This window comes from Heptranchias perlo, chromosome 7 (genome assembly GCF_035084215.1).
Source record: "Heptranchias perlo isolate sHepPer1 chromosome 7, sHepPer1.hap1, whole genome shotgun sequence".
NCBI lineage: Eukaryota > Metazoa > Chordata > Chondrichthyes > Hexanchiformes > Hexanchidae > Heptranchias > Heptranchias perlo.
Window position 1 is genome coordinate 85,118,200 of NC_090331.1, and position 22,515 is coordinate 85,140,714.

General features: G+C 42.6%; 1 protein-coding gene across 1 annotated transcript in view; it reads left to right on the forward strand.

The window, feature by feature from the left end:
• LOC137323922 (disco-interacting protein 2 homolog A-like) overlaps positions 1–21,214 on the forward strand; it is a 215,398-nt gene extending 194,184 nt beyond the window's left edge. Inside the window, exons 33-38 of the mRNA XM_067988011.1 lie at positions 3,259–3,320; positions 6,675–6,732; positions 8,470–8,544; positions 16,459–16,633; positions 17,411–17,534; positions 19,638–21,214. Coding sequence (XP_067844112.1) covers positions 3,259–3,320; positions 6,675–6,732; positions 8,470–8,544; positions 16,459–16,633; positions 17,411–17,534; positions 19,638–19,890 — 747 coding nt within the window. The 3' untranslated portion in view covers positions 19,891–21,214. The remainder of the gene's footprint in view (positions 1–3,258; positions 3,321–6,674; positions 6,733–8,469; positions 8,545–16,458; positions 16,634–17,410; positions 17,535–19,637) is intronic.
• Positions 21,215–22,515: the final 1,301 nt, after the last annotated feature.

The window sequence follows — 22,515 nt, forward strand, 5'->3', positions numbered from 1 at the left end:
CCTCTACGAAAGCAGCACTATGATTTAATTAATGGCTGTGCTTTGTGTATAGTTTCCTGAGATCCTTGTATTAAATCAGCAGTGTGATTTTGCTAACAGCTGTTCCAGTGTCTCCAGTAACTAGTTTGCTGTTTCTGTTTGTCTCTTTTGCCTTGCTTATGCTTCTCTCTCTCTAAATCTGGCTGTCCCTTCCTCTCTCTGGGCTGACCTGTGTCATCTCCATTCCTCGCTTCCTTCTTCCTCGTACTCTCAGCCACACAGGCTGGGCAAGCTGGCTGAACAGGTAGAGTAATTTGTGTTTTATTTTGCCCCAGGTCCTTTCTTTAGCCAGCTAGCGAAAGTTTATCTTAAAATGATAAAGCTAAGAATCACTGCTTTATTTAAATATCTGAACAAATGGTCAACAAGAAACATTTAAATAGGATTTCATGCAAAAAGTGACATAGCAACGTGTAACTTACCAGTATGACTTAAGAGTCCCATCTAGTGACATTGGGTTAAATTCGTTTTTTTGCATAGTTTTAATGGTAAGGCACAGCCTATTGATGCTACACTTAATCACGATTTTTATTCGATTGTGTGATCACACATTCAAGTCTCAGGGCAGATGCCAATTTGAACTACATTTCAATAAATGCCCCGCTCTCCTGTTTTTCAAGATTCTTTGCTCATAAGTACTATATGTTGTAGCCCAGTTTACTATCTTAAAATATTTTCTTACAGCACTGTATGGTTGTACCTGGACACTAAAGTAGCTGTATTACTAATATACACTTGTACAGAGCAGGATTCATAGTATTATAGCATGGTATAGCAAAGAAGGAGGCCATTCAGCCCGTCGTGCCTGTGCCGGCTCTTTGAAAGTGCTATCCAATTAGTTCCACTCCACTGCTCTTTCCCCATAGCCCTGTAATTTTTTTCCCTTCGAGTATTTTTCCAATTCTCTTTTGAAAGTTATTAATGAATCTGCTCCCACCACCCTATCAGGCAGTGCATTCCAGATCATACCAATTCGCTGCGTAAGAAAATATTTCCATGTTGCCTCTGGTTCTTTTGCCAATCATCTTACATCTGTGTTCTCTGGTTATTCACGCTCCTGCCACTGGGAACAGTTTCTCCTTATTTACTCTGTCAAAACCGTTAATGATTTTGAACACCTCCATCAAATCTCCTCTTTAACCTTCTCTGTTCTAAGGAGATCAACCCAAGCTTCTCCAGTCTTGCCACATAACTGAAGTCCCTCATCCCTGGTACCATTCTAGTAAATCTCTTCTGCACCCTTCCTAAGGCCTTGACATCCTTCCTAAAGTGTGGTGCCCAGAATTGAACACAATACTCCAGCTGAGGCCTAACCAGTGTTTTATAAACGTTTATCATAACTTCCTTGCTTTTGTACTTTCTGCCTCTATTAATAAAGCCAAGGATGCCATATGTTTTTTAACAGCCTTCTCAACTTGTCCTATCACTTTCAAAGATTTGTGAACATACACCCCCGGGTCTGTCTGTTCCTGCATGCCCTTTAAAATTTTATCATTTAGTTTATATTGCCTGTTTTTATTCTTCCTACCAAAATGTATCACTTAACACTTCTTTGTTAAATTTCATCTGCCATGTGTCTGCCCATTTCACCAGTCTAATTATGTTCTCCTGAAATCTGTTATCATCATCCACATTTTGTTCACTACATTTCCGAGTTTCGTGTTATCTGCAGACTTTGAAATTATACCCTCTATACCCAGGTCCAGGTCATTAATATATATTGAAAAGAGCAGTGGCCCTAATACTGACCCCTGGGGAACACCATTGTTTACTTCCCTCCAGTCTGATAAACAACCGTTCACCACTACTCTTTGCTTTCCGTCCCTTAGCCAATTTTGTATTCACGCTGCCACTGTCACTTGAATCCCATGGGCTTTAATTTTGCTAACAAGTCTATTATGTGGTACTTTACTTTATGCCTTTTCAAAGTCCATAGACACAACATCAACAGCACTACCCTTATCAGCCCTCTCCGTTACTTCATCAAAGGACTCAATGAAGTTAGTCAATCACAATTTTCCTTTAACATCCGTGCTGACTTTCATTTATTAGCCCATACTTTTCCAACTGCCAATTAATTATGTCCCGGATTATTGTGACTCAAAGTTTCCCCACCATCGACGTAGGCTGACTGGCCTGTAATTGCTGCGTTTATCTCTCTCCCCATTTTTGAACAGGGATGTAACATTTTTAACCCTCCAGTCCTCCGGCACCGTCCCCATATCTAAGGAGGATTGGAAGATTGTGGCCAGGATTCCAGCAGAGCTGGGGCTATAGTTTCAGCTATCATTGTTCTTTTGGAGTCAGACTAAGAACTTCCTTGTTCCCCCTTTTTCTCCAGGGCCATGGGATAAATTTAGCCAACTTGTTCCCTTCACCAGTGCTGCCTTGGCTTGAGTGTCGTGGTGCTGAGTCCCCAACCGACTTTCAGTTCCCCTTGTGGAGCAGATCTATGGCCATTCCTCTTGGCACTTCTTCACGTTTTATTTGATCTATGTTTTCTTGGGCCACAAGTTTCATGTAAAACAGTGGCAAATATTTCAGTCCTACTTGTGTACTACACAATTAGCTGGGAAGGGATGTTATGCTATGGGATTAGGCCAGAAATAATATCCAATTCCAAGTTCCTATTAGGTCAGCTGCAGAAATCTATTAGTGGTGTCTGTGCCCGTTTCTCTTGCGCTTTCTTTCCTCTTTAATTGATTTTTCAGGACTTTTTCTACTGGTTAAAGTTCTATTGTTTTCCCCTGATTAACACAAAAAACAATTTAGACGAAGCACAGCAATGTGCTAGATCCCATCTGCCGCACAACAGCATTCACTGTTGCCCATTTAGCAAAGAAACAAAAAAGAAAATGTTAGCTGGAGGCCAAGTAAAGAGTTGATTGTATTTGCTGTTCAAAAAGTCCTATTAATATTGCTTGAGATTTGTAATCCTGAATGTATAATCTGTTTTGATAGCACCTGTAATGCTGAACGTGTAATTATGCTTTTAAAGATGTGTAATCTTGGATGTATAAATAGTGCTCTGTAATTTTGAATATTCTGTGGTGAAAGCTATTTCTGGTGTCTGTAGATTTGGCAGGACACCATGCTACAGCACTATTTGAGAAGTTTGATGTGATCCCTTTATTTGAACCACTTGAAAGTAAAGGCATGTGTAACTTTCATTCTTTTGACATTTCTGATATTGTTGACATCAATGCCTTTGTTTACTAGGGAACGTCTGGCCCAGATCCAACCACAGTCTTTGTGGACATGAGAGCCCTCCGGCATGACAGGTACACCTAAACCATTATATTGGACTTGATTTTGTTGGTAGCTTTTCCTCAGACATTTTATTGCCTTCTTACATCACCTATCCAGGCCCAGGAAAGTGTGGAGTATCTATTCACTGCCTTCCCTTTGACAGCATAGCCAAGATGGGGAGTTTGCTATCAAGTGACTTGTGTTACTGTTCTGTGGTAGTCATGTGGAGCCTCAACACCTTGCACTGGCTTGGATGTTTTTCTCCATTTAGTTTCATGTATCCATAGACACTGCGAGCAAGAAGTGCTGCAGTACAGCATGATCATGTGAAATCATCGTTAATTGAACAAAAGCAAAATACTACAGATGCTGGAAATCTGAAATAAAAACAAAAACTGCTGGAAATACTCAGCAGGTCAGGCAACATCTGTGGAGAAAGAAACAGGGTTAACGTTTCAGGGCGATGACCTTTCATTAGAACTGGAAGAAGTTAGAGATCAACAGTTTTTAAGCAGGTAGCCAGGAAAAAGAGGTCGGGGGGAAGGTCTGTGACTGGGTGGAGGGCAGGAGCGATTAAATAACAAAAGGGCTGATGGTGCAAGGCAAAAGGGAGTGATGATGGGACAAGTAAAGAAACAAAAGGTGGGTCCAGAGGTGTAAATGGTTACAGTAGAATAGCAGAGGAGGAGGGAAGCATGGGAAATCTGGCAAAAGAGGGAAAGGTTCCGGTGGCACAGGAATGTGGCGGAAATAGGTGGGTGGACCACAAGGGTGCGGACCACCCCGCTGGCCATGTACTGATAGGGGATCACCAGCCCACATGACCTCCACTCCCACTGGCTCTGGTGCAGCTGTCCTCCATTACCAGCACCTACTATCCGACAGAAAATGGAAGCGGTGGTTAAGATCCATTTAACATCAAAGTGTTAATTGAACATTTTGCTGACTTGGTAAATAAAATCGACACAATACTGCTTCTGTTCTGAGCAAGAAATATCAGTCAGAGCTGAAGGTTCCCTTGCACAAATACCATTAGGATTTACAATCTGCACTGTTCTCATACTCTTGCTCATGTGAAATTCCTCACTGCACTCTTTTAAAATGCATCTAGAGTCTGATTGGAATTTCTACCTTTAAGTTGCAATGAAATAGCATACTAATTTTTCAGAATTTTCCCAGAGATTGAGATGAAGTTTAATTTTCCTTTTTGTGTCCAGTTAGCCTACATATACCATTGTATTAGCCCATTTGTTCAATTGGGAGTATTGTAGATATGGTCCCGTTTAATATTTTTTAGTGGAGAAACAAGGAAATGTTAACAAGAAGTCAGAGTTGGTCTTCGCCTTTATTCAAACATCCTGTAAATAGCACATCAAGATATTTGTCATCATGAATGCACAAACTGCTTTGATGGTGTCTCTAACGCTGAATGTCTAAACATTGCTTTGAAAGGATCTTGGATGTATAAATAGAGCTTTGACAGCTCTGTAATTTTGCATGTTCTATGGTGAGAGCTATTTCTGGTGTTTGTAGGGCTGATTAGATGTTATTAAAGCACTAATTCTGAAAAGCCTTACTGTGCTCCTTTTACTTGAATCACTTTCAAGTAGTAGCAGGTGTAATCTTGTCCCCTGTGATGAGATTTTTGAGATTATTGGTTATCTGTGAGATAGCCTTGAAGAGATGGGATTATCTCACACAGTGCTGCAAGCAGCCTCCACTGCAAACTTGCCTTAGAGGCGGTGCAACGAAGATTCACTAGATTGAATCATAGGATGAGAGGGTTGCTTTATGAGGCGAGATTGAGTAGAATGGGCCTATATTCTTTGGAGTTTAGAAGAATGAGAGGTGATCTCATTGAAATGTATAAAATTCTTAGAGGGCTTGACAGGGTTGATGCTGAGAGGCTGTTTCCCTTGGCTGGAAAGCCTAGAACTGGGGGGCATAGTCTCAGGATAAGGGGTGGGCGATTTAGAACTGAGATGAGGAGGAATTTCTTCACTCAGGGTGGTGAATCTTTGGAATTCTTTACCCCAAAGGGCTGTGGATGCTTAGTCGTTGAGTATATTCAAGACTGAGATCGATAGGGAATCAAGGGATATGGGATCGGGCAGGAAAGTGGAGTTGAGGTCGAAGATCAGCTATGATCTTATTGAATGGGAGAGCAGGCTCGAGGGGCCGTATGACCTACTGCTGCTCCTATTTCTTATGTTCAAAACTCTACAACTCAAATGATATCAGCATAGAGCCCACATCCATAAGTTAAGAGAACCATGTGCTACCATACAGCCTCAGTCCAAGTTGGAAAATCTGCACTTCTCTCTCCCTCCCCTCCCAACGTTGTACAGAAACTGCCACTGCTAAAGAAACAGCAAAGTTCCTTGTATCAGTTTGAAGCATAAACAACAGCACATTTGTGGTGGGTTTTCCCCACCTTGTGTCTTCACACAAAATTCTTTTCTTATATCAGAATTGCAATTCTCTCGGGAAATTATAATGAAAGTTCTTTGTCTGGCACCTCCATCATGTGAGATGCAGCATAGATTGAACTACAGTGTTGTATATTAGGGCCTTTCGTTCTACGTTCACAGGGCAACAAAGTTACTCATTTCATTTGGAAATAAAACATTCGACAAACACACTGTTAAATAGTGTCTTGCTAAATAGGTTCTACGGTGTGATTTGTTTTTATCAATTTGTAAATAGAAAACTGTCAGTTTGTTCTACCAGACTCACAGTTACTTCATGCGCGAATGTGGGGAGTATTGTGCTGGATTGCACTTGTAAAGCTACTACTTGGAACAATCCTTCCGTAAATGTTATTCTTTAGATTTCCCTGCAGAGAAAGATTTATTTTTTGTATGCCAGTTCCTAATGTAAATCTCAAGATAAAATTGCTGTAACCTACCTCCATTTTGGGCTCCACTGACTGTTTTCATTGGTATGTGGAGGATCACCGAATGTTGAAAGTAAGATTATTCACCTTGGGTATGGTCTTCCTAATACTCGGAATGTAGTTATTCTTTTACCAAACTTCTGTTGTCATTCTGGTCTTCAGTTCAACATGAGCTTTTGAAAATGTTTTGCTTTGTTTGATGAGTATATGGAAGTGGCCCATGGGCTTAGTCGTTATGTAGCATATGAAGGTAAGTGATAGTGCTGTGTTCCAAAGTCATAAGAGACTATCTTTCATTTATCTCATTTGTATATATTGGATAACCTACATTCAAAAAGTGAGAGACTATATCAAAAGTAGGTCATTTTTAAAATAAAAACTCCCACTCTGCCAGAATTTTGATGGGGGATTTAATATCATTGTATTACGCATTTTTTTTTATACTGAATGTAAGGATTTTTTTTAAAAGCTAATTTCTCTCTGGTTGCAGGGTGCGTTTGGTGGAGAGGGGATCCCCCCATAGTCTTCCATTAATGGAGTCGGGAAAGGTAAGCGGACTATGGACACGGAGATGGAAAAAAGCCTTTCAAAGATGCTTCAAAAATCATCGGAATTGAACTGGGTACCTCAGACTACACCAGTCCCTAGTTTGAAAAAGTGTGAAGAGATTTATATGATTTGAGCCAAACTGCTGGTAATTTTTCATGCAGTAAAATTGGAGTCCGTAATGCTAGGAAAGATTCAAATTTTCCATTCATTTACCTCAGGAGATTAAGTATTTTATTTTGAGAAATTAAGGTTAGGAGCTAAGGCCCATAATGTAAGACATCACTGAGGTGTAAAAGAGATCAGGAAGTAGTGATTCGGTGATCACTACTTCCTGATTGTTTTTTTTTAAAGCTTGAGGGTGTAGAATGAAGGAAAACCAGAGGGAAGAAAGGAGCTCTGTGGTTCTGGAAAAATTAAAGTTGGAGGCTGCAGTGAATCTTGATTGCAACGTCATGTGATGTACTCAGAAGGAAGAGGGTGTACAATGCTGTATTTGAAGGTTAGGAGGAATAAGAGAGGTAAGTTCAGAAAAGCACTGACCATACTAATTCCAAAAAAATGGAGGCTCACAAGGTTATGATGGAGAGAAGGACTGGATAAAAGCTATGATGGAATGGATTGGTCTTTGGCAGGAATGCGCTTGATAGGCCAAATAACTTTCTTCCCTGCTTTTTTATGTTTGTATACCTTTTATTACCTGCCGTGCTAATTATGGATAGTGCCTGCAGATCATAAGAACATAAGAAATAGGAGCAGGAATAGGCCAATCGGCCCCTCGAGCCTGCTCCGCCATTCATTAAGATCATGGCTAATCTGATCCTAACCTCAAATCTAAATTCATGTCCAATTTCCTGCCCGCTCCCCGTAACCCCGAATTCCCTTTACTTCTAGGAAACTGTCTCTTTCTGTTTTAAATTTATTCAATGATGTAGCTTCCACAGCTTCCTGGGGCAGCAAATTCCACAGACCTACAACCCTCTGACTGAAGAAGTTTCTCCTCATCTCAATTTTGAAAGAGCAGCCCCTTATTCTAAGATTATGCCCCCTAGTTCTAGTTTCACCCATCCACCCGATCAAGCCCCTTCACAATCTTATATGTTTCAATAAGATCGCCTCTCATTCTTCTGAACTCCAATGAGTAGAGTCCCAATCTACTCAACCTCTCCTCATATGTCCGCCCCCTCATCCCCGGGATTAACCGAGTGAACCTTCTTTGTACTGCCTCGAGAGCAAGTATGTCTTTTCTTAAGTATGGAGACCAAAACTGTATGCAGTGTCATTTGCTGAAGAGGGACACAATTGATAATTGGATTTAAAAGTAAGCCAACTGTGGGAATTAAATGACTGGAAGAACTAGACACTATGCTACAGCAAAGCCCCAACTTCAAAAATGATTCAGGGGCCATTTTGGATTTGTCATCAAACCACTTCAGCTCGTGGATCTGACCAAATATTGCACGCTTATACTCTAAGATATGTGGTTGTGCAAATGTTACATCACCTATGTAATATGGGAAGTCTTTCATGTTTTCTGTACCAACTAGACGAACAAGTTTTTTTTTGTCCCCTGAATGCCCTAAGAATAAAGGGTGGAAAAGCTGTATCTTTTATGGTTGGCTGAGCTTTTTAAGATGTAAAGTACTGTTGAATTAACAATCAGTGAGAACTCATGGCAAAAATAATGAACTGCCTGCCTGGTCTTCAGCTCAGTCTTTTTAATCTCCTTTCTTTTGCAGATTCTCCCTGGAGTAAAGGTTATCATAACAAATCCAGAGACAAAAGGCCCTCTGGGAGATTCCCACTTGGGAGAGGTGAGATCAGGAAGAGCCAAATATTAATTAAAACAAGTTGATATATGAGTTGATTGGTATTGAAGCTGATGTAGCAAGTTAGTTCCTAGTTTCTACAAGTTAGAAAAAAGAGAGTTGAAAAATTATCCTGATAGTAATATTTATTAATACAGCTGTAATAATGACTGTGCTGTGCATTTTTAGTATGCGCTTGCTCTATTAAATCTATAATATAATTAGTGTATTTTCCAAAGAATTCTCGAACAGTCAGAATGAAAAGTTACCCTTGGCCTTGGTTACGGTGCTGTTGGGCATGGAGTTGATCAGGACTGACACAGTTGTTGCCTACTTGACCTCCTTCGCCTCATCTTTAGTCACCTGTAACAGTTGCTGGAGGGACATTTGGACATGTAGGTCATACTTCAGATAGTGCTGTAACTGCCTCACTGGGTTTAAATGCAGAGACTGGGTGTTTCTGCATATGTGTCTTTCCATAATTATTCTTCAGTTCTTTTGTTCTCATCCTCAGTACCAGAAGAGGCACTGTGTGTAGTTACTGTTATGTAGGGAAACATGGCACTCAATTTGCATATAGCAAAATTCCACAGTGAAATAAATTAACAGTTAATCTGTTTTGGGGATGATGCCTGAGGGATAAATGTTGCTCAAGACACCGGGCGAACTCCCCTGCTCCACTTCATATGGTACCATGGGATCTTTTACGTCCACCTGAGAGGGCAGACGGGGCCTCTGTTTAATGTCTGATCCAAAAGACAACACCTCTGATAGTGCAGCATTCCCTCAGTATTGCACTGCAGTAGGATCAACAGTTCCCATACCTCTTTTGCTGAGCCCCCCCTTTGGAGATTCATGTCCCATGCGCACCCTCTGCCCTTTCTAAGAAATGGTATTTTTGCATAATTAATGTTAGTGTAGATGTAGCTGGTAACCCAGAATACTTCCATTTTGTCACTTAACTGTTTTAAGTCTGCTCTTTTACACTTATGATTGGGCTTCATATTAAAACTCATATCATTAGAACTCACTGGCCGGGAAATTCCTCGGATCTCCTCCGACTTGGCTGGCGTTACTTTGCTGAAGTACGGAAGTGATTTCCACCACACTTCTGTCGAAGTAACACCAGTGAATTTCCTGGCTACTATTACAGCAACCTTAAATAAATGGGAAAACTGCAGGCTTCTCCTCTCTCTGGGTGGGGATATGAGCAGGTGCAGGATGGACAATCTTCTGTTGACAGAACTAGAATGGGTCTGTGGTCAGGTCGTTTGAGGGTGGAACGGGGAGTGATGAATCAATGGGTTGCTTTGGAGGAGCTAGAACATAAGTGTTTTTTTAATTTTGTGCAAACATTGAGGACCTATGAGTAAGGGTGCTGTTATTAATTTATTTCTCAATATTAGATGACTTCAAGTAAGCAGCAACACTAAATCTAAGCAGAACAAAATAAACTTTACAGAAAGGTGCAGAGCACTGGGCAATAATGTAATTTTTTTAGGTCAAGATGAGTTTTTAAAGGAGGGCTATTTATCTGTTCCCTCTAAACCACACAGGGACCTAAAGACTAATGAGGACTTTGAAGCAGGGACAAAAAAAAGATGCTTCACAGAGCTGCAGATCTCGGCAAAGAACCTTTGAACAGATTTTTGAAGCAGAATCGGAGGGGTCACTGACTAGCAGCTATTTTATTTCTCTATAGCAGCGGAGACCCCAGATCTCATGAGCACTTCAAAAAAAACAATTTATGCTGCACAGAGTACAGACCAGAAGGCAAACTACTTTTTTTTTACTGAAAGAAATGCATTTAAACTGAGGAGTAATGAAAGTACCTGTAAGCTGGAACTGTTTGCAGGGAATGGTTGAATTTTGGAGAGAACCGATCTAGAAACAACCCAAGAGATGAGGAGACTGCTACAGCGCCACCAACGGAGAAAATACAGATTGCAGACATTCATATTATCACAGTAGATACAGCACAGGAGGAGGCCATTCAGCCTATCCTGCCTGTGCCAGCTCTTTGAAAGACAATTAGTTCCATTCCCCTGCTCTTTCCCCATAGCCCTGTAAATTTTTTCCATTCAAGTATTTATCTAGTTCCCTTTTGAAAGTTACTATTGTATCTGCTTCCATCATCCTTTCCGGCAGTGCATCCCAGATCATAACTCACTGCATTGTTAAAAAATGTTTCCTCATGTCGCCTCTGGCTCTTTTGCCAGTCACCTTAAATCTTTGTCCTCTGGTTACCGACCCTTTTGCCACTGGAAATAGTTTCTTCTTATTTACTCTGCCAAAACCGTTAATGATTTTGAACACCTCTATCAAATCTCCCTTTAACCTTCTCTGTTCTAAGGAGAACAACCCTAGCTTTTCCAGTCTCGCCACATAACTGAAGTCCCTCACCCTTGGTATTGTTCTAGTAAATCCCTCTGCACCCTCTCCAAGGCCTTGACATCCTTCCTAAAGTGTGGTGCCCAGAATTGAACACAATACTCCAGCTTAGGCCCAACCAGTGTTTTATAAACATTTAGCATAACTTCCTTGCTTTTGTACTCTATGCCTCTATTAATAAAGCCCAGGATCCCATTTGCTATTTTAACAGTGTTCTCAACTTGTCCTGCCACCTTCAAAGATTTGTGTATGTGCACCCCAGGTCTCTCTGTTCCTGCACCCCCTTTAAAATTTTAGCATTTAATTAATATTGCCTCTCCTCATTCTTCCTCCCAAAATGTATCACTTCACATTTCTCTCTGTTAAATTTCATCTGCCATGTGTCTGCCCATTTCACCAGTCTGTTTGTGTCTTCCTGAAGTCTGTTACTATCCTCTATGTTGTTTACTACATTTCCAAGTTTCGTGTCATCTGCATACTTTGAAATTTTACTGTCCATACCCAAGGCCAGGTCTTTAATATATATCAAAAAGAGCAGTGATCCTAATACTGACCCCTGGGGAACACCACTATATACTTCCCTCCAGTCTGAAAAACAACCATTCATCACTGCTCTCTGCTTTCAGTCCCTTAGCCAATGTTGTATCCACGCTACCACTGTCCCTTTAATCCCATGGACTTTAATTTTGCTAACAAGTCTATTATGTGGTACTTTATCAAATGCCTTTTGAAAGTCCATATACACATCAACCGCACTACCCTCATCAACCCTTTCCGTTTCTTCATCAAAGGACTCAATCAAGTTAGTCAAACACAATTTTCCTTTAACAAATCCATGCTGACTTTCATTTATTAGCCCATACTTTTCCAAGTGCCAATTAATTTTGTCCTGGATTTTTGTCTCTAAAAGTTTCCCCACCACCGATGTTAGGCTGACCGGCCTGTAATTGTCAGGTTTATCACACTCTCCTTTTTTGAACAGGGGTGTAACATTTTCAGTCCTCCAATCCTCTGGCGCCGTCTCCATATCTAAGGAGGATTGGAAGATTGCGGCAAGAGCCTCCATGATTTCCGTCCTTACTTCCCTCAGGATTCGTCCCATCTGGACCAGATGACTTTTCTACTTTGAGTACTGCCAATCTTTTAAGCACCTCCTCTTTATCTATTTATATCCTATCCAAATATCACTGCTACTTCCTCCTTTGCTATTACAATGGCAGCATCGTCTTCTCTGGTGAAGACGGATGCTAAGTATTCATTTAGCACCCTCAGCCATGCCCTCTGCCTCTACAAGAAGATCTCCTTTTTTGTCTGTAATCGGTGCTACCCTTTTATTATATGCTTGTATAAGACTTTTGGGTTCCCTTTTATGTTGGCTGCTAATCTCTTCTCATACTCTCACTTTGCCTCTCTTATTCTTTTTTTAAGATCTCCTTTGTAATTCTCTATTCAGCCTGGTTCTCTGCTGTATTATGAACCTTACATTTGTCATAAGTCTCTCTTTTCTGTTTCATTTTAATCTCTATCTTTAGTCATCTACGGAGCTCTAGCTTTGGATGCCCTTTCTTTCCCCCTCATAGGAATGTGTCTACTCTGGACAAGAATCAATTCCTCCTTGAAGGCCTCTCATTGTTTAGTTATTGTTTTGCCTATCAATTTTTGATTCCAATCCACCTTAGCAAGATCCCTTTTTAACTCAGTAAAATTAGCCCTCCTCCATAGAATCATAGAATCATAGAAGTTACAACATGGAAACAGGCCCTTCAGCCCAACATGTCCATGTCGCCCAGTTTATACCACTAAGCTAGTCCCAATTGCCTGCACTTGGCCCATATCCCTCTATACCCATCTTACCCATGTAACTGTCCAAATGCTTTTTAAAAGACAAAATCGTACCCGCCTCTACTACTGCCTCTGGCAGCTCGTTCCAGACACTCACCACCCTTTGAGTGAAAAAATTGCCCCTCTGGACCCTTTTGTATCTCTCCCCTCTCACCTTAAATCTATGCCCCCTCGTTATAGACTCCCCTACCTTTGGGAAAAGATTTTGACTATCGACCTTATCTATGCCCCTCATTATTTTATAGACTTCTATAAGATCACCCCTTAACCTCCTACTCTCCAGGGAAAAAAGTCCCAGTCTGTCTAACCTCTCCCTGTAAGTCAAACCATCAAGTCCCGGTAGCATCCTAGTAAATCTTTTCTGCACTCTTTCTAGTTTAATAATATCCTTTCTATAATAGGGTGACCAGAACTGTACACAGTACTCCAAGTGTGGCCTCACCAATGCCCTGTACAACTTCAACAAGACATCCCAACTCCTGCATTCAATGTTCTGACCAATGAAACCAAGCATGCCGAATGCCTTCTTCACCACCCTATCCACCTGTGACTCCACTTTCAAGGAGCTATGAATCTGTACTCCTAGATCTCTTTGTTCTATAACTCTCCCCAACGCCCTACCATTAACGGAGTAGGTCCTGGCCCGATTCGATCTACCAAAATGCATCACCTCACATTTATCTAAATTAAACTCCATCTGCCATTCATCGGCCCACTGGCCCAATTGATCAAGATCCCGTTGCAATCCCAGATAACCTTCTTCACTGTCCACAATGCCACCAATCTTGGTGTCATCTGCAAACTTACTAACCATGCCTCCTAAATTCTCATCCAAATCATTAATATAAATAACAAATAACAGCGGACCCAGCACCGATCCCTGAGGCACACCGCTGGACACAGGCATCCAGTTTGAAAAACAACCCTCGACAACCACCCTCTGTCTTCTGTCGTCAAGCCAATTTTGTATCCAATTGGCTACCTCACCTTGGATCCCATGAGATTTAACCTTATGTAACAACCTACCATGCGGTACCTTGTCAAATGCTTTGCTGAAGTCCATGTAGACCACGTCTACTGCACAGCCCTCATCTATCTTCTTGGTTACCCCTTCAAAAAACTCAATCAAATTCGTGAGACATGATTTTCCTCTCACAAAACCATGCTGACTGTTCCTAATTAGTCCATGCCTCTCCAAATGCCTGGAGATCCTGTCCCTCAGAATACCCTCTAACAACTTACCCACTACAGATGTCAGGCTCACTGGTCTGTAGTTCCCAGGCTTTTCCCTGCCGCCCTTCTTAAACAAAGGCACAACATTTGCTACCCTCCAATCTTCAGGCACCTCACCTGTAGCGGTGGATGATTCAAATATCTCTGCTAGGGGACCCGCAATTTCCTCCCTAACCTCCCATAACGTCCTGGGATACATTTCATCAGGTCCCGGAGATTTATCTACCTTGATGCGCGTTAAGACTTCCAGCACCTCCCTCTCTGTAATATGTACACTCCTCAAGACATCACTATTTATTTCCCCAAGTTCCCTAACATCCATGCCTTTCTCAACCGTAAATACCGATGTGAAATATTCATTCAGGATCTCACCCATTTCTTGTGGTTCCGCACATAGATGACCTTGTTGATCCTTAAGAGGCCCTACTCTCTCCCTAGTTACCCTTTTGCCCTTTATGTATTTGTAGAAGCTCTTTGGATTCACCTTTGCCTGATCTGCCAAAGCAATCTCATATCCCCTTTTTGCCCTCCTGATTTCTCTCTTAACTCGACTCCGGCAATCTCTATACTCTTCAAGGGATCCACTTGATCCCAGTTAAGTATTTTCACATTTGTTTGTTCCTTGATCTTTTCTAAACCTAATGATATTATGATCACTGTTCCCCAAATGCTGCCCCCACTTCATTCCCAGAACCAGATCCAGCACTGCTTCCTTCCTTGGGCTGGAAACACACTGATCCAGAAAGTTCTCTGGTACATATTTGAGGAATTCCTCCCCCTCTTTTCCCTTCACATTGTTACTGTCCCAGTCTACATTAGGATAATTGTAGTTCCCCCATTATCACTACTCTGTGGTTCTTGTATCATTCTGTAATTTGTCTGCAAATTTGCTCCTCTATCGCCTTCCCACTATTCGGTGGCTATAGTATGCACCCAGTAGCGTAATAGCTCCTCTATTGTTCCTTAATTCCAACCAAATAGATTCTGTCTTTGACTCCACAACTACTTCATCCCTTTTCAATGCTATAATAGTTTCTGTGATCAATACTCCCACCCCGCCTCATTTCTTTCCTTCCCTATCTTCCCTGAATACATTGTAGCCAGGAATATTAATTCTCCCCTTCTTGGAGCCAGGTCTCTATTATTGCCACTATATCATAGTCCTATTTGGCAATTTGAGTCTGCAGCTCATCAACCTTATTTACCACGCTATGTGCATTTAAACACATGCACTCTAAACCCATCTTAGACTGCCTCGCATTTGCCCCCTGTCTGATCCCTCCTATTTTTGAACTCTTCTTCACTCGTGCTATTTGTCCCTCCCAGTCCTCTGTGCATCTTGTTTCTCCTCTCCAATGTTTCATCCAGGTGCCCCCCCACCAAATTAATTTAAACCCTCCCCCACAGCACTATTTAACCTCCCAGCAAGGGCATTGGTCCCAGCTCTGTTGAGGTGCAACCCGTCCATCTTGAATAGATCCCTCCTGCCCCAGAACTGGTCCTAATGCCCCAGGAATCTGAAGCCCTCCCTCCTGCACCATTTCTCCAGCCATGCGTTTACCTGTCTTATCCTACTATTCCTATACTCACTCGCGTGTGGTACTGGGAGTAATCCAGAGATTACTACCTTTTTGAGGTCCTGCTTTTTAATTTCCTCCCTAGCTCCTGAAACTCTGACTACAGGACATCAACCCTTTTCCTTCCTAAGTCACTAATTTCCACATGGACCACGACTTCTGGCTGTTCCCCTCTTCCCCCCCCCCCCCCCCCGGCCCCCACAAAAAATATTCTGCACCCTCCCAGTGATGTCCTTTACCCTGGCACCACAGTAACATAATACACCATGCGGGACTCACGTCGGCAGTTGCAGAAATGCCTGTCGATCCCCCAACTATCAAATCCCCTATAACAATTGCATTTCTTTTGCCCTCCCTGTGTCGCCAAGTCTCCCACGATGTCGTGGATTTGCTCCTGACTGCACTCCCCCGACGTGTCAACACCCTCACTGGTATTCAATTCTGAATGCCGGTTTGTGAGTGCCACACTCCCAGGGGACTCCTGCACTGCCTGCCTGTTCCTTCTAGTCTGTCTGGTGGTCACCGACTCCCTCTCCGCCTGAACTCTCAGTAGCTACAGGGTGACCACCTCCTGCAACGTGCTGTCCAGCATTACCTATTATTGAGTTACAGCTAGCGTCCTCACTCTGGCTGAGATTATGTGTTCATGTCCTGTTGTGGGGGACCTTCTGACTCAGAGGAGAGTCAAGCAATGGTATGTGGGACAGTAAAATCTAACAAGGGAAGAAAAATGCATATCAAACGTGGTGCGCTTGTTTTGTTATTTTGTAGAGGGCTGTGAATTAAACTGCCTGATTCTCTACCTACAAATGGAAATTGGTTGATAGCTTGGAGGAAATAATGATTTGCTGCTGATGGTCACATCTTTCTTCCACAGATCTGGGTGAGCAGTCCTCACAATGCCACTGGGTATTACACTGTTTATGGTGAAGAGTCCTTGCATGCTGACCATTTTAATGCCAAGCTAAGTTTTGGGGACACACAGACCCTATGGGCACGGACAGGATATCTGGGATTTCTTCGCAGAACAGAGCTGACTGATGCAACTGGAGGTGAGACTTGGCGCACACCAACAATGAGAAATAGCATTTGTTTAATGTGTGGCTTTAAGGGTTTCAATTCTGTGATACCTTTCAATTAAGTATATTAGTAAAATGGGACAATTTTTAAAAGGTTAAATATTAAAACATCAGAATACTGTTTATTGTTGAAATGACTTAGAATACATGAGCTTCATGACCTTTGACACGAGTTTATATCCTCTCCTTATCTGTAGTGGGGATGAACAAATCATTTGCCAAAAAAATTCTTATATATTGTAGGAAATTTGTTGATTTTCTGATATAACATATTGGAAAGCATTCACTTTGTATCTCAGTTGGCCTTCCGTGGAATCTTTCTTTTTGGGATCCATACAAGAAGTGAGGGATATGTGATAGAGAAAGGATGTTTTATATGGTTTCATAATTAATGAGCCATAAATATGCTTCATACTGGAGTCATTGTGAGGGGTGTTCATACTGGAGTCATTGTGAGGGGTGTTCATACTGGAGTCATTGTGAGGGGTGTTCATACTGGAGTCATTGTGAGGGGTGTGCTGAACGTGGGAAGCGCCTAATCAGCTGCAATATAGTGTGATGTATTAATGAGTGATGGAGGATGTGCCTGTGCCTGCACTAAAATATGACACCAGTGTACTGATTGCATTACTTGTAAGTGAGGAAGTTAGGACCATTGATGGCCTTCAAGGAGGATGCTTTCATCTCTTTACCAGAACTAGATTCAAATTGAATTCTCTAGATAAGCAATATTTATCCTCTCTCTTGCAGAACGCCATGATGCCCTGTATGTGGTGGGATCCCTGGATGAGACTCTGGAGTTGAGAGGAATGCGTTATCACCCAATTGATATTGAGACCTCAGTGCTCCGATCACACAAGAGTATTGCTGAATGGTAAGGCAGAAAGATTACAAATTAACCCGACTCAGAAATGAAACTATCAAAATGATTCATTGGTATGCAAAAGCTTGATGCTTGATCCATTTCCTATGATTTGGGATAAAGCTCTTGATTCCAGCTGAACTGCCAAATTGAGTGCTTCTTGAAAAATATTCCACCATACAAGTTCTGCCTTGTACATCACTCATCTTTTCTAGCTCATGAGGGCTTATTCAAGAGTTATTCAATCCTGGGACAGCGACAGGAGAGTAGATAGGTAGAGAAGTTCCTACTTTACAACGGTGACTACACTTCAAAAGTACTTAATTGGCTGTAAAGCACTTTGGGACGTCCTGAGGTCATGAAAGATGCTATATAAATGCAATTTTTTTTTTGAAAAGTAGTGATGAGTTGGGAAGGAATTGAGGGGGCAAAGTACCTGAGAGGGGAGAAATGAAAGATGGCATGGCTGGGTGACAGAAAAGGGAGGAAAGAGGAGGATAGGGGCCGAAAGGAGAAAAACGGTGAAGTAGAAGTAATTGGGCTTGGGTCAGGAGTGGCAGCCAAAATGTACCTGACTGTACACAGGTGGAATTCGGGTTACAGCGGCATGGCAGATACAATGAAAAACATGTCCTGCACATAAACACAGGGCATGGAAGAGATGATATGAGAGATGCCAAAGTTGATGTCTGAGGCCCTGTGGTGGGATTGTCAACTTGTAGACATCAGCACAAACCAGTATCCAGGTTCAAAGTCCCATTGTGGAAAGGTAGTGGATCCATGAGGGGCAGAGTGCCAGCATGTCAGCGGTAACACTAGTGGAGGTTGTCCAGTGGAATCAGAGGGCTGAGGAGAAGTGGAGAGTCGACCATGAGCCACCAGAGGTTAATCCTGGGGTACTATGGAGGTGCATTGTGGCCTCAAGATGTTGGTATGCAGCAGCAGATCCCTTGGGCCAGCAGAGAAAGGAGCAATGGGAGCGAAACCAAAAGGAATGAAGATCATGGATTTGCGGGGAGGTGAAAAGTAAATTCACAGTATCGGTGCAGATGTGGGTACTAAAAAAGGAACAGCTTTTTGTTGCAAGAAAACACACAAGACCGAGAACAGAAGCTTGAGGAGCTGGTCTAACCCAGTCCAGTGAAGGGTGATCGGGAGTTCTGAAGGATGAGTGGAGCAGTGCAGTGTCAGTGGCCACGGGAAGCAATTGGATAGCCACAAAGCAGAGATCATTCAGCACCATGGGAGCAGAATCCAGAACAAGATGGAAACCAGGAGGAACAGATCAGAGCTAGCTCAGTGTAGAGTACAAAGCCCCAGCAGAGAAGTGGAAATTGAGCTCGCAGGAGCTGGCCGGATAGCGAATTAGAGATAGACTGATGGAGAATACAATCTCAGTAGAAAGCAACAGTGAAGGTGGAGGTCATAGTAAAGCTCAGAAAGCAATAATGGAATTTGGCCCAGGAGAAAGCAGATTTCTGCCCAAACCAGCAGCAGGGTAAAGCTGAGAAGTGCACTGGAGTACAGTCCAGAAGTCAGCAGATAGCAGCAACAGGTGGTGGGATGGACACTGTAGGCTGGAAGAGGTTAAATCCAATTTGAAGAGATTGAGTGACAATCAGAATCATGGCAACATAGGCCTACAGTGTCGTCCAGCAGAGCAGCATAATCCTGATAGCAGAGGAGTCCGGGAAATCAAATGTGAGCAGAGTCCCAGCTGTTAAAAAGCACACAGGTAAAAACACAGAACAAAGAGGTTTGGGGGATGGGTAATGTGCTCTGTACAGGGAGCTTTAACTTGTACATTGAGCTAAATTATTAGGAGCTGGGGGTCTGAAGCAGTGGAGAAGAGGAGACGGGAGGTCGGGGAGAGGGCAAAAGATAGCAGTGGATGGAGTTGCATTGGAGAAGAACTCAGTCGTGAGTTGCCAACCTGGGAGCCATCTTCATAATAGTTTATGTTAAATAAGAGATGCTTAATAATGTGCTGTGGATAATGGGATTTAAAAATCGGATTTTACATCTATGGACTCTTAAGATAACTCCCTTTAGCGTTGTGCTGTCCATCAGCCTGTGCTCATGCCTTTTTCTGATTGTGTTTTGTGTCTTCTGCAGTGCTGTCTTCACATGGACCAACCTGCTTGTTGTAGTGGTGGAATTGGACGGTTCTGAGCAGGAAGCACTGGACTTGGTTGCCTTGGTTACTAATGTTGTTTTAGAAGAACATTACCTGATTGTGGGAGTGGTAGTTGTGGTGGACCCTGGGGTGATTCCCATCAACTCGCGTGGCGAAAAGCAACGAATGCACCTTCGAGATGGTTTCCTAGCTGATCAGCTTGATCCCATTTACGTGGCCTATAATATGTGAGCCTAGTGCTCTGAGACTACTTACTCAGTGACAGTGTTCACCAGTGCCCTGAATGTCCATATCGATCTTATATGCTGCACTAGAAACGAGAACAGAGAGCCAGACCATGCTGGGGGGTGGTGCTGTGGGTGTTAAGGCCATACATCCAGTATGATCTGTTGTCAGCCATTTCTCATGATGATGTGTTCTGCATAGCTCCAATTCCTGTCATACCAAAAGACAATGGGCTAGCCTGCTACACCACTGATTGATATGCTGGTGCCATATTAAATGTGAAGTAGTGTTCTAGAAATGTCACTGTATCACAGCACATTAAAGAGACTGCACAGCAGCAGGGACATATCTCCATCATGTGACACCAGACTTCCTGCGAGAATGGGAGGCGAATCAGTTCTGAGGTTTGAGTCACCAGTGTTATATTTTTCTTAAATCCCTGCTCGTCTTCGCAGTTTGTGTTGCCACACTTACTCAGTGTGACTATGGATTTGGAAATTCTTTTTAAAACCTATTTATTCTGTTAATGAGTGGATATAATTGTACGGACGGACGGTTTGATATCCCGGAGCCAGGGGTTAAGGGGCCAGTCTCTAAAGTTGTGCTCATCTTCAAGCTTATCCACTGTTCACCTCGCTAAGAAGCAATGGAAAACGGTCATGGGAAAAGTTTGTGTCGAGTGCTGGGTTGCCCTGTGACGATTGCATTAATGGCTTATGAGTGGAACTTTTGGGAGTTTCTACCCCATCAATGTATTGTGATCTGCAAAGTTGGTGAGAATCATTCCAACTTGTGTCACTGTTGTGATTGCCACAAACCATGATAATCAGGCCTGAGCAACAGAAACCCACAATCAGACCCTCTTCCCTGCACAAAGAACATTATATCTCCAGGAAAAATAAAACAAGTATCCTGTCATTTTGATGATTAGCCTATTGTGATACTTTTTATAAAGTATTGTCATTCCAGCCACAGAATCCTATTGCAGCACTCCCATCATTAACTGTAAGTGTTTCCTTCCATTATTTTATGTAATAATGCCAGGCCTGGAAGTGCTTCGGGAGTCGATCACTGATCTTGTGTTACAAAGGAAATTCAGAGGGGTCTCTAAGCTGGAGTGGCTTTAATCAGAAATTTGCAATGGGGTTGAATTGATGTGAAATGAAAACCTTTCTATTTGATTATTAAACTCCAATTTCTGCCAGTTGCTACAATTTGCACCATGTTGCTAACATGTACTTGCATACCTGGCTGGCTTTTCTTGCATTCGGATCTTGAGACATGACACAACTCGGTGATTACACAAATAAATAAAGTTATCGCAGACGTTTCCAGATTTTGCTAAAATCATTTTTTTTCAAATGTGACAATAGCTCATGGTCAGTCATTTGGTTTATTCATTCTGCAGAGCAGAACCTCTTGAACCCTCACTGTGTTGTTCCTAACAATGACTTCACTCTTGCCACACCTCACTGTTTCTGTTTTTACACGCATTTTTAATCATGGTAAGTGAATCATCAGCACTGAATGAAAGAATGACACTTCGCAATGTATTTGCAACATAATCAGAGCATCCTGTTTTTCTTTCAATCATGGGCTGCTACAACTTACTCTCAGATCAGGAAAATGGTCAAAAATGCCAACTGTCCACTATATAAAAGTCCAGAAATTTGATGGCCCAGCGCCTGTTTTTCAGGCGTCTAAGCATCCATTATGGCGGGCTTGGCTCACGTGCTCATTACTAGCCGGATGCTCCGTAGGCAGCCAGTGCGTATGAAAAATCGCTAATTCAAATATTTAAATGATGGTCCTACGCTTGTTATAGGATCGCTTTCTAATATTGGGCTGCCCCAAGCACCTGATTCACCACGTGGTAAACTTGCCTAGTAACTCGGTGTGCTAATAGGCAGGGAGGACCCTTCAGCAGCACTATTTAAAGGGCTCATCGACTGCATACAGGTTAGTTGTTGATTTGTCATTTTAGGCTGCTGGTTAACTTTTGGGGTTTTTTTGACCTGTTCTCTGACTTTGAAAACTAATTCTGACTTCTGAGAAGATGATTGTACTGGTGCTGCACTGTTTTTAGCTGCCTTCACAATAGTTGCGCTGAAGTCATGGGTGGTCTGGTATGGCTGCCTTTGGGGTTGGAGGATGAGAGGAGCAGCAAGGAAGATAGGGAGAGAGCAGAAGCAGCTGGGACAAGAGGTAGGTGGAGGGGACTGTGCAGGAGGCCATACCCACAGTGGCTCTTAAGGGAGCATTTCTCCTACCTCAACTTCTCGGAGGAGCAATGTCTCAGGTGCCTCCGCTTCACAAAGGAGCAGTTACAACTCTAGTCTCGCACCAGGGCATGGATGGCATTGCCTGTGGCTGTCAAGGCCCTTAACCTTTGTACCACAGAAACCCACAATCAGACCCTCTTCCCTGCACATTTTTCTTCCAGGCTGCAGCAGGTGACATCAGCCACACCTCACAGTTTGCAGGCCAGCGCTGTATCAGGGATGTCACTGAAGCGCTTTACACGAGGAGGAGCACCTACTTTCCCCATGGACTGAGTGAAGCAAGATGAGGGAGCATTAGGCTTCGCCTGCATTGCAGGCTTCCCCATGGTCCATGTTGCAATGCGTGGTC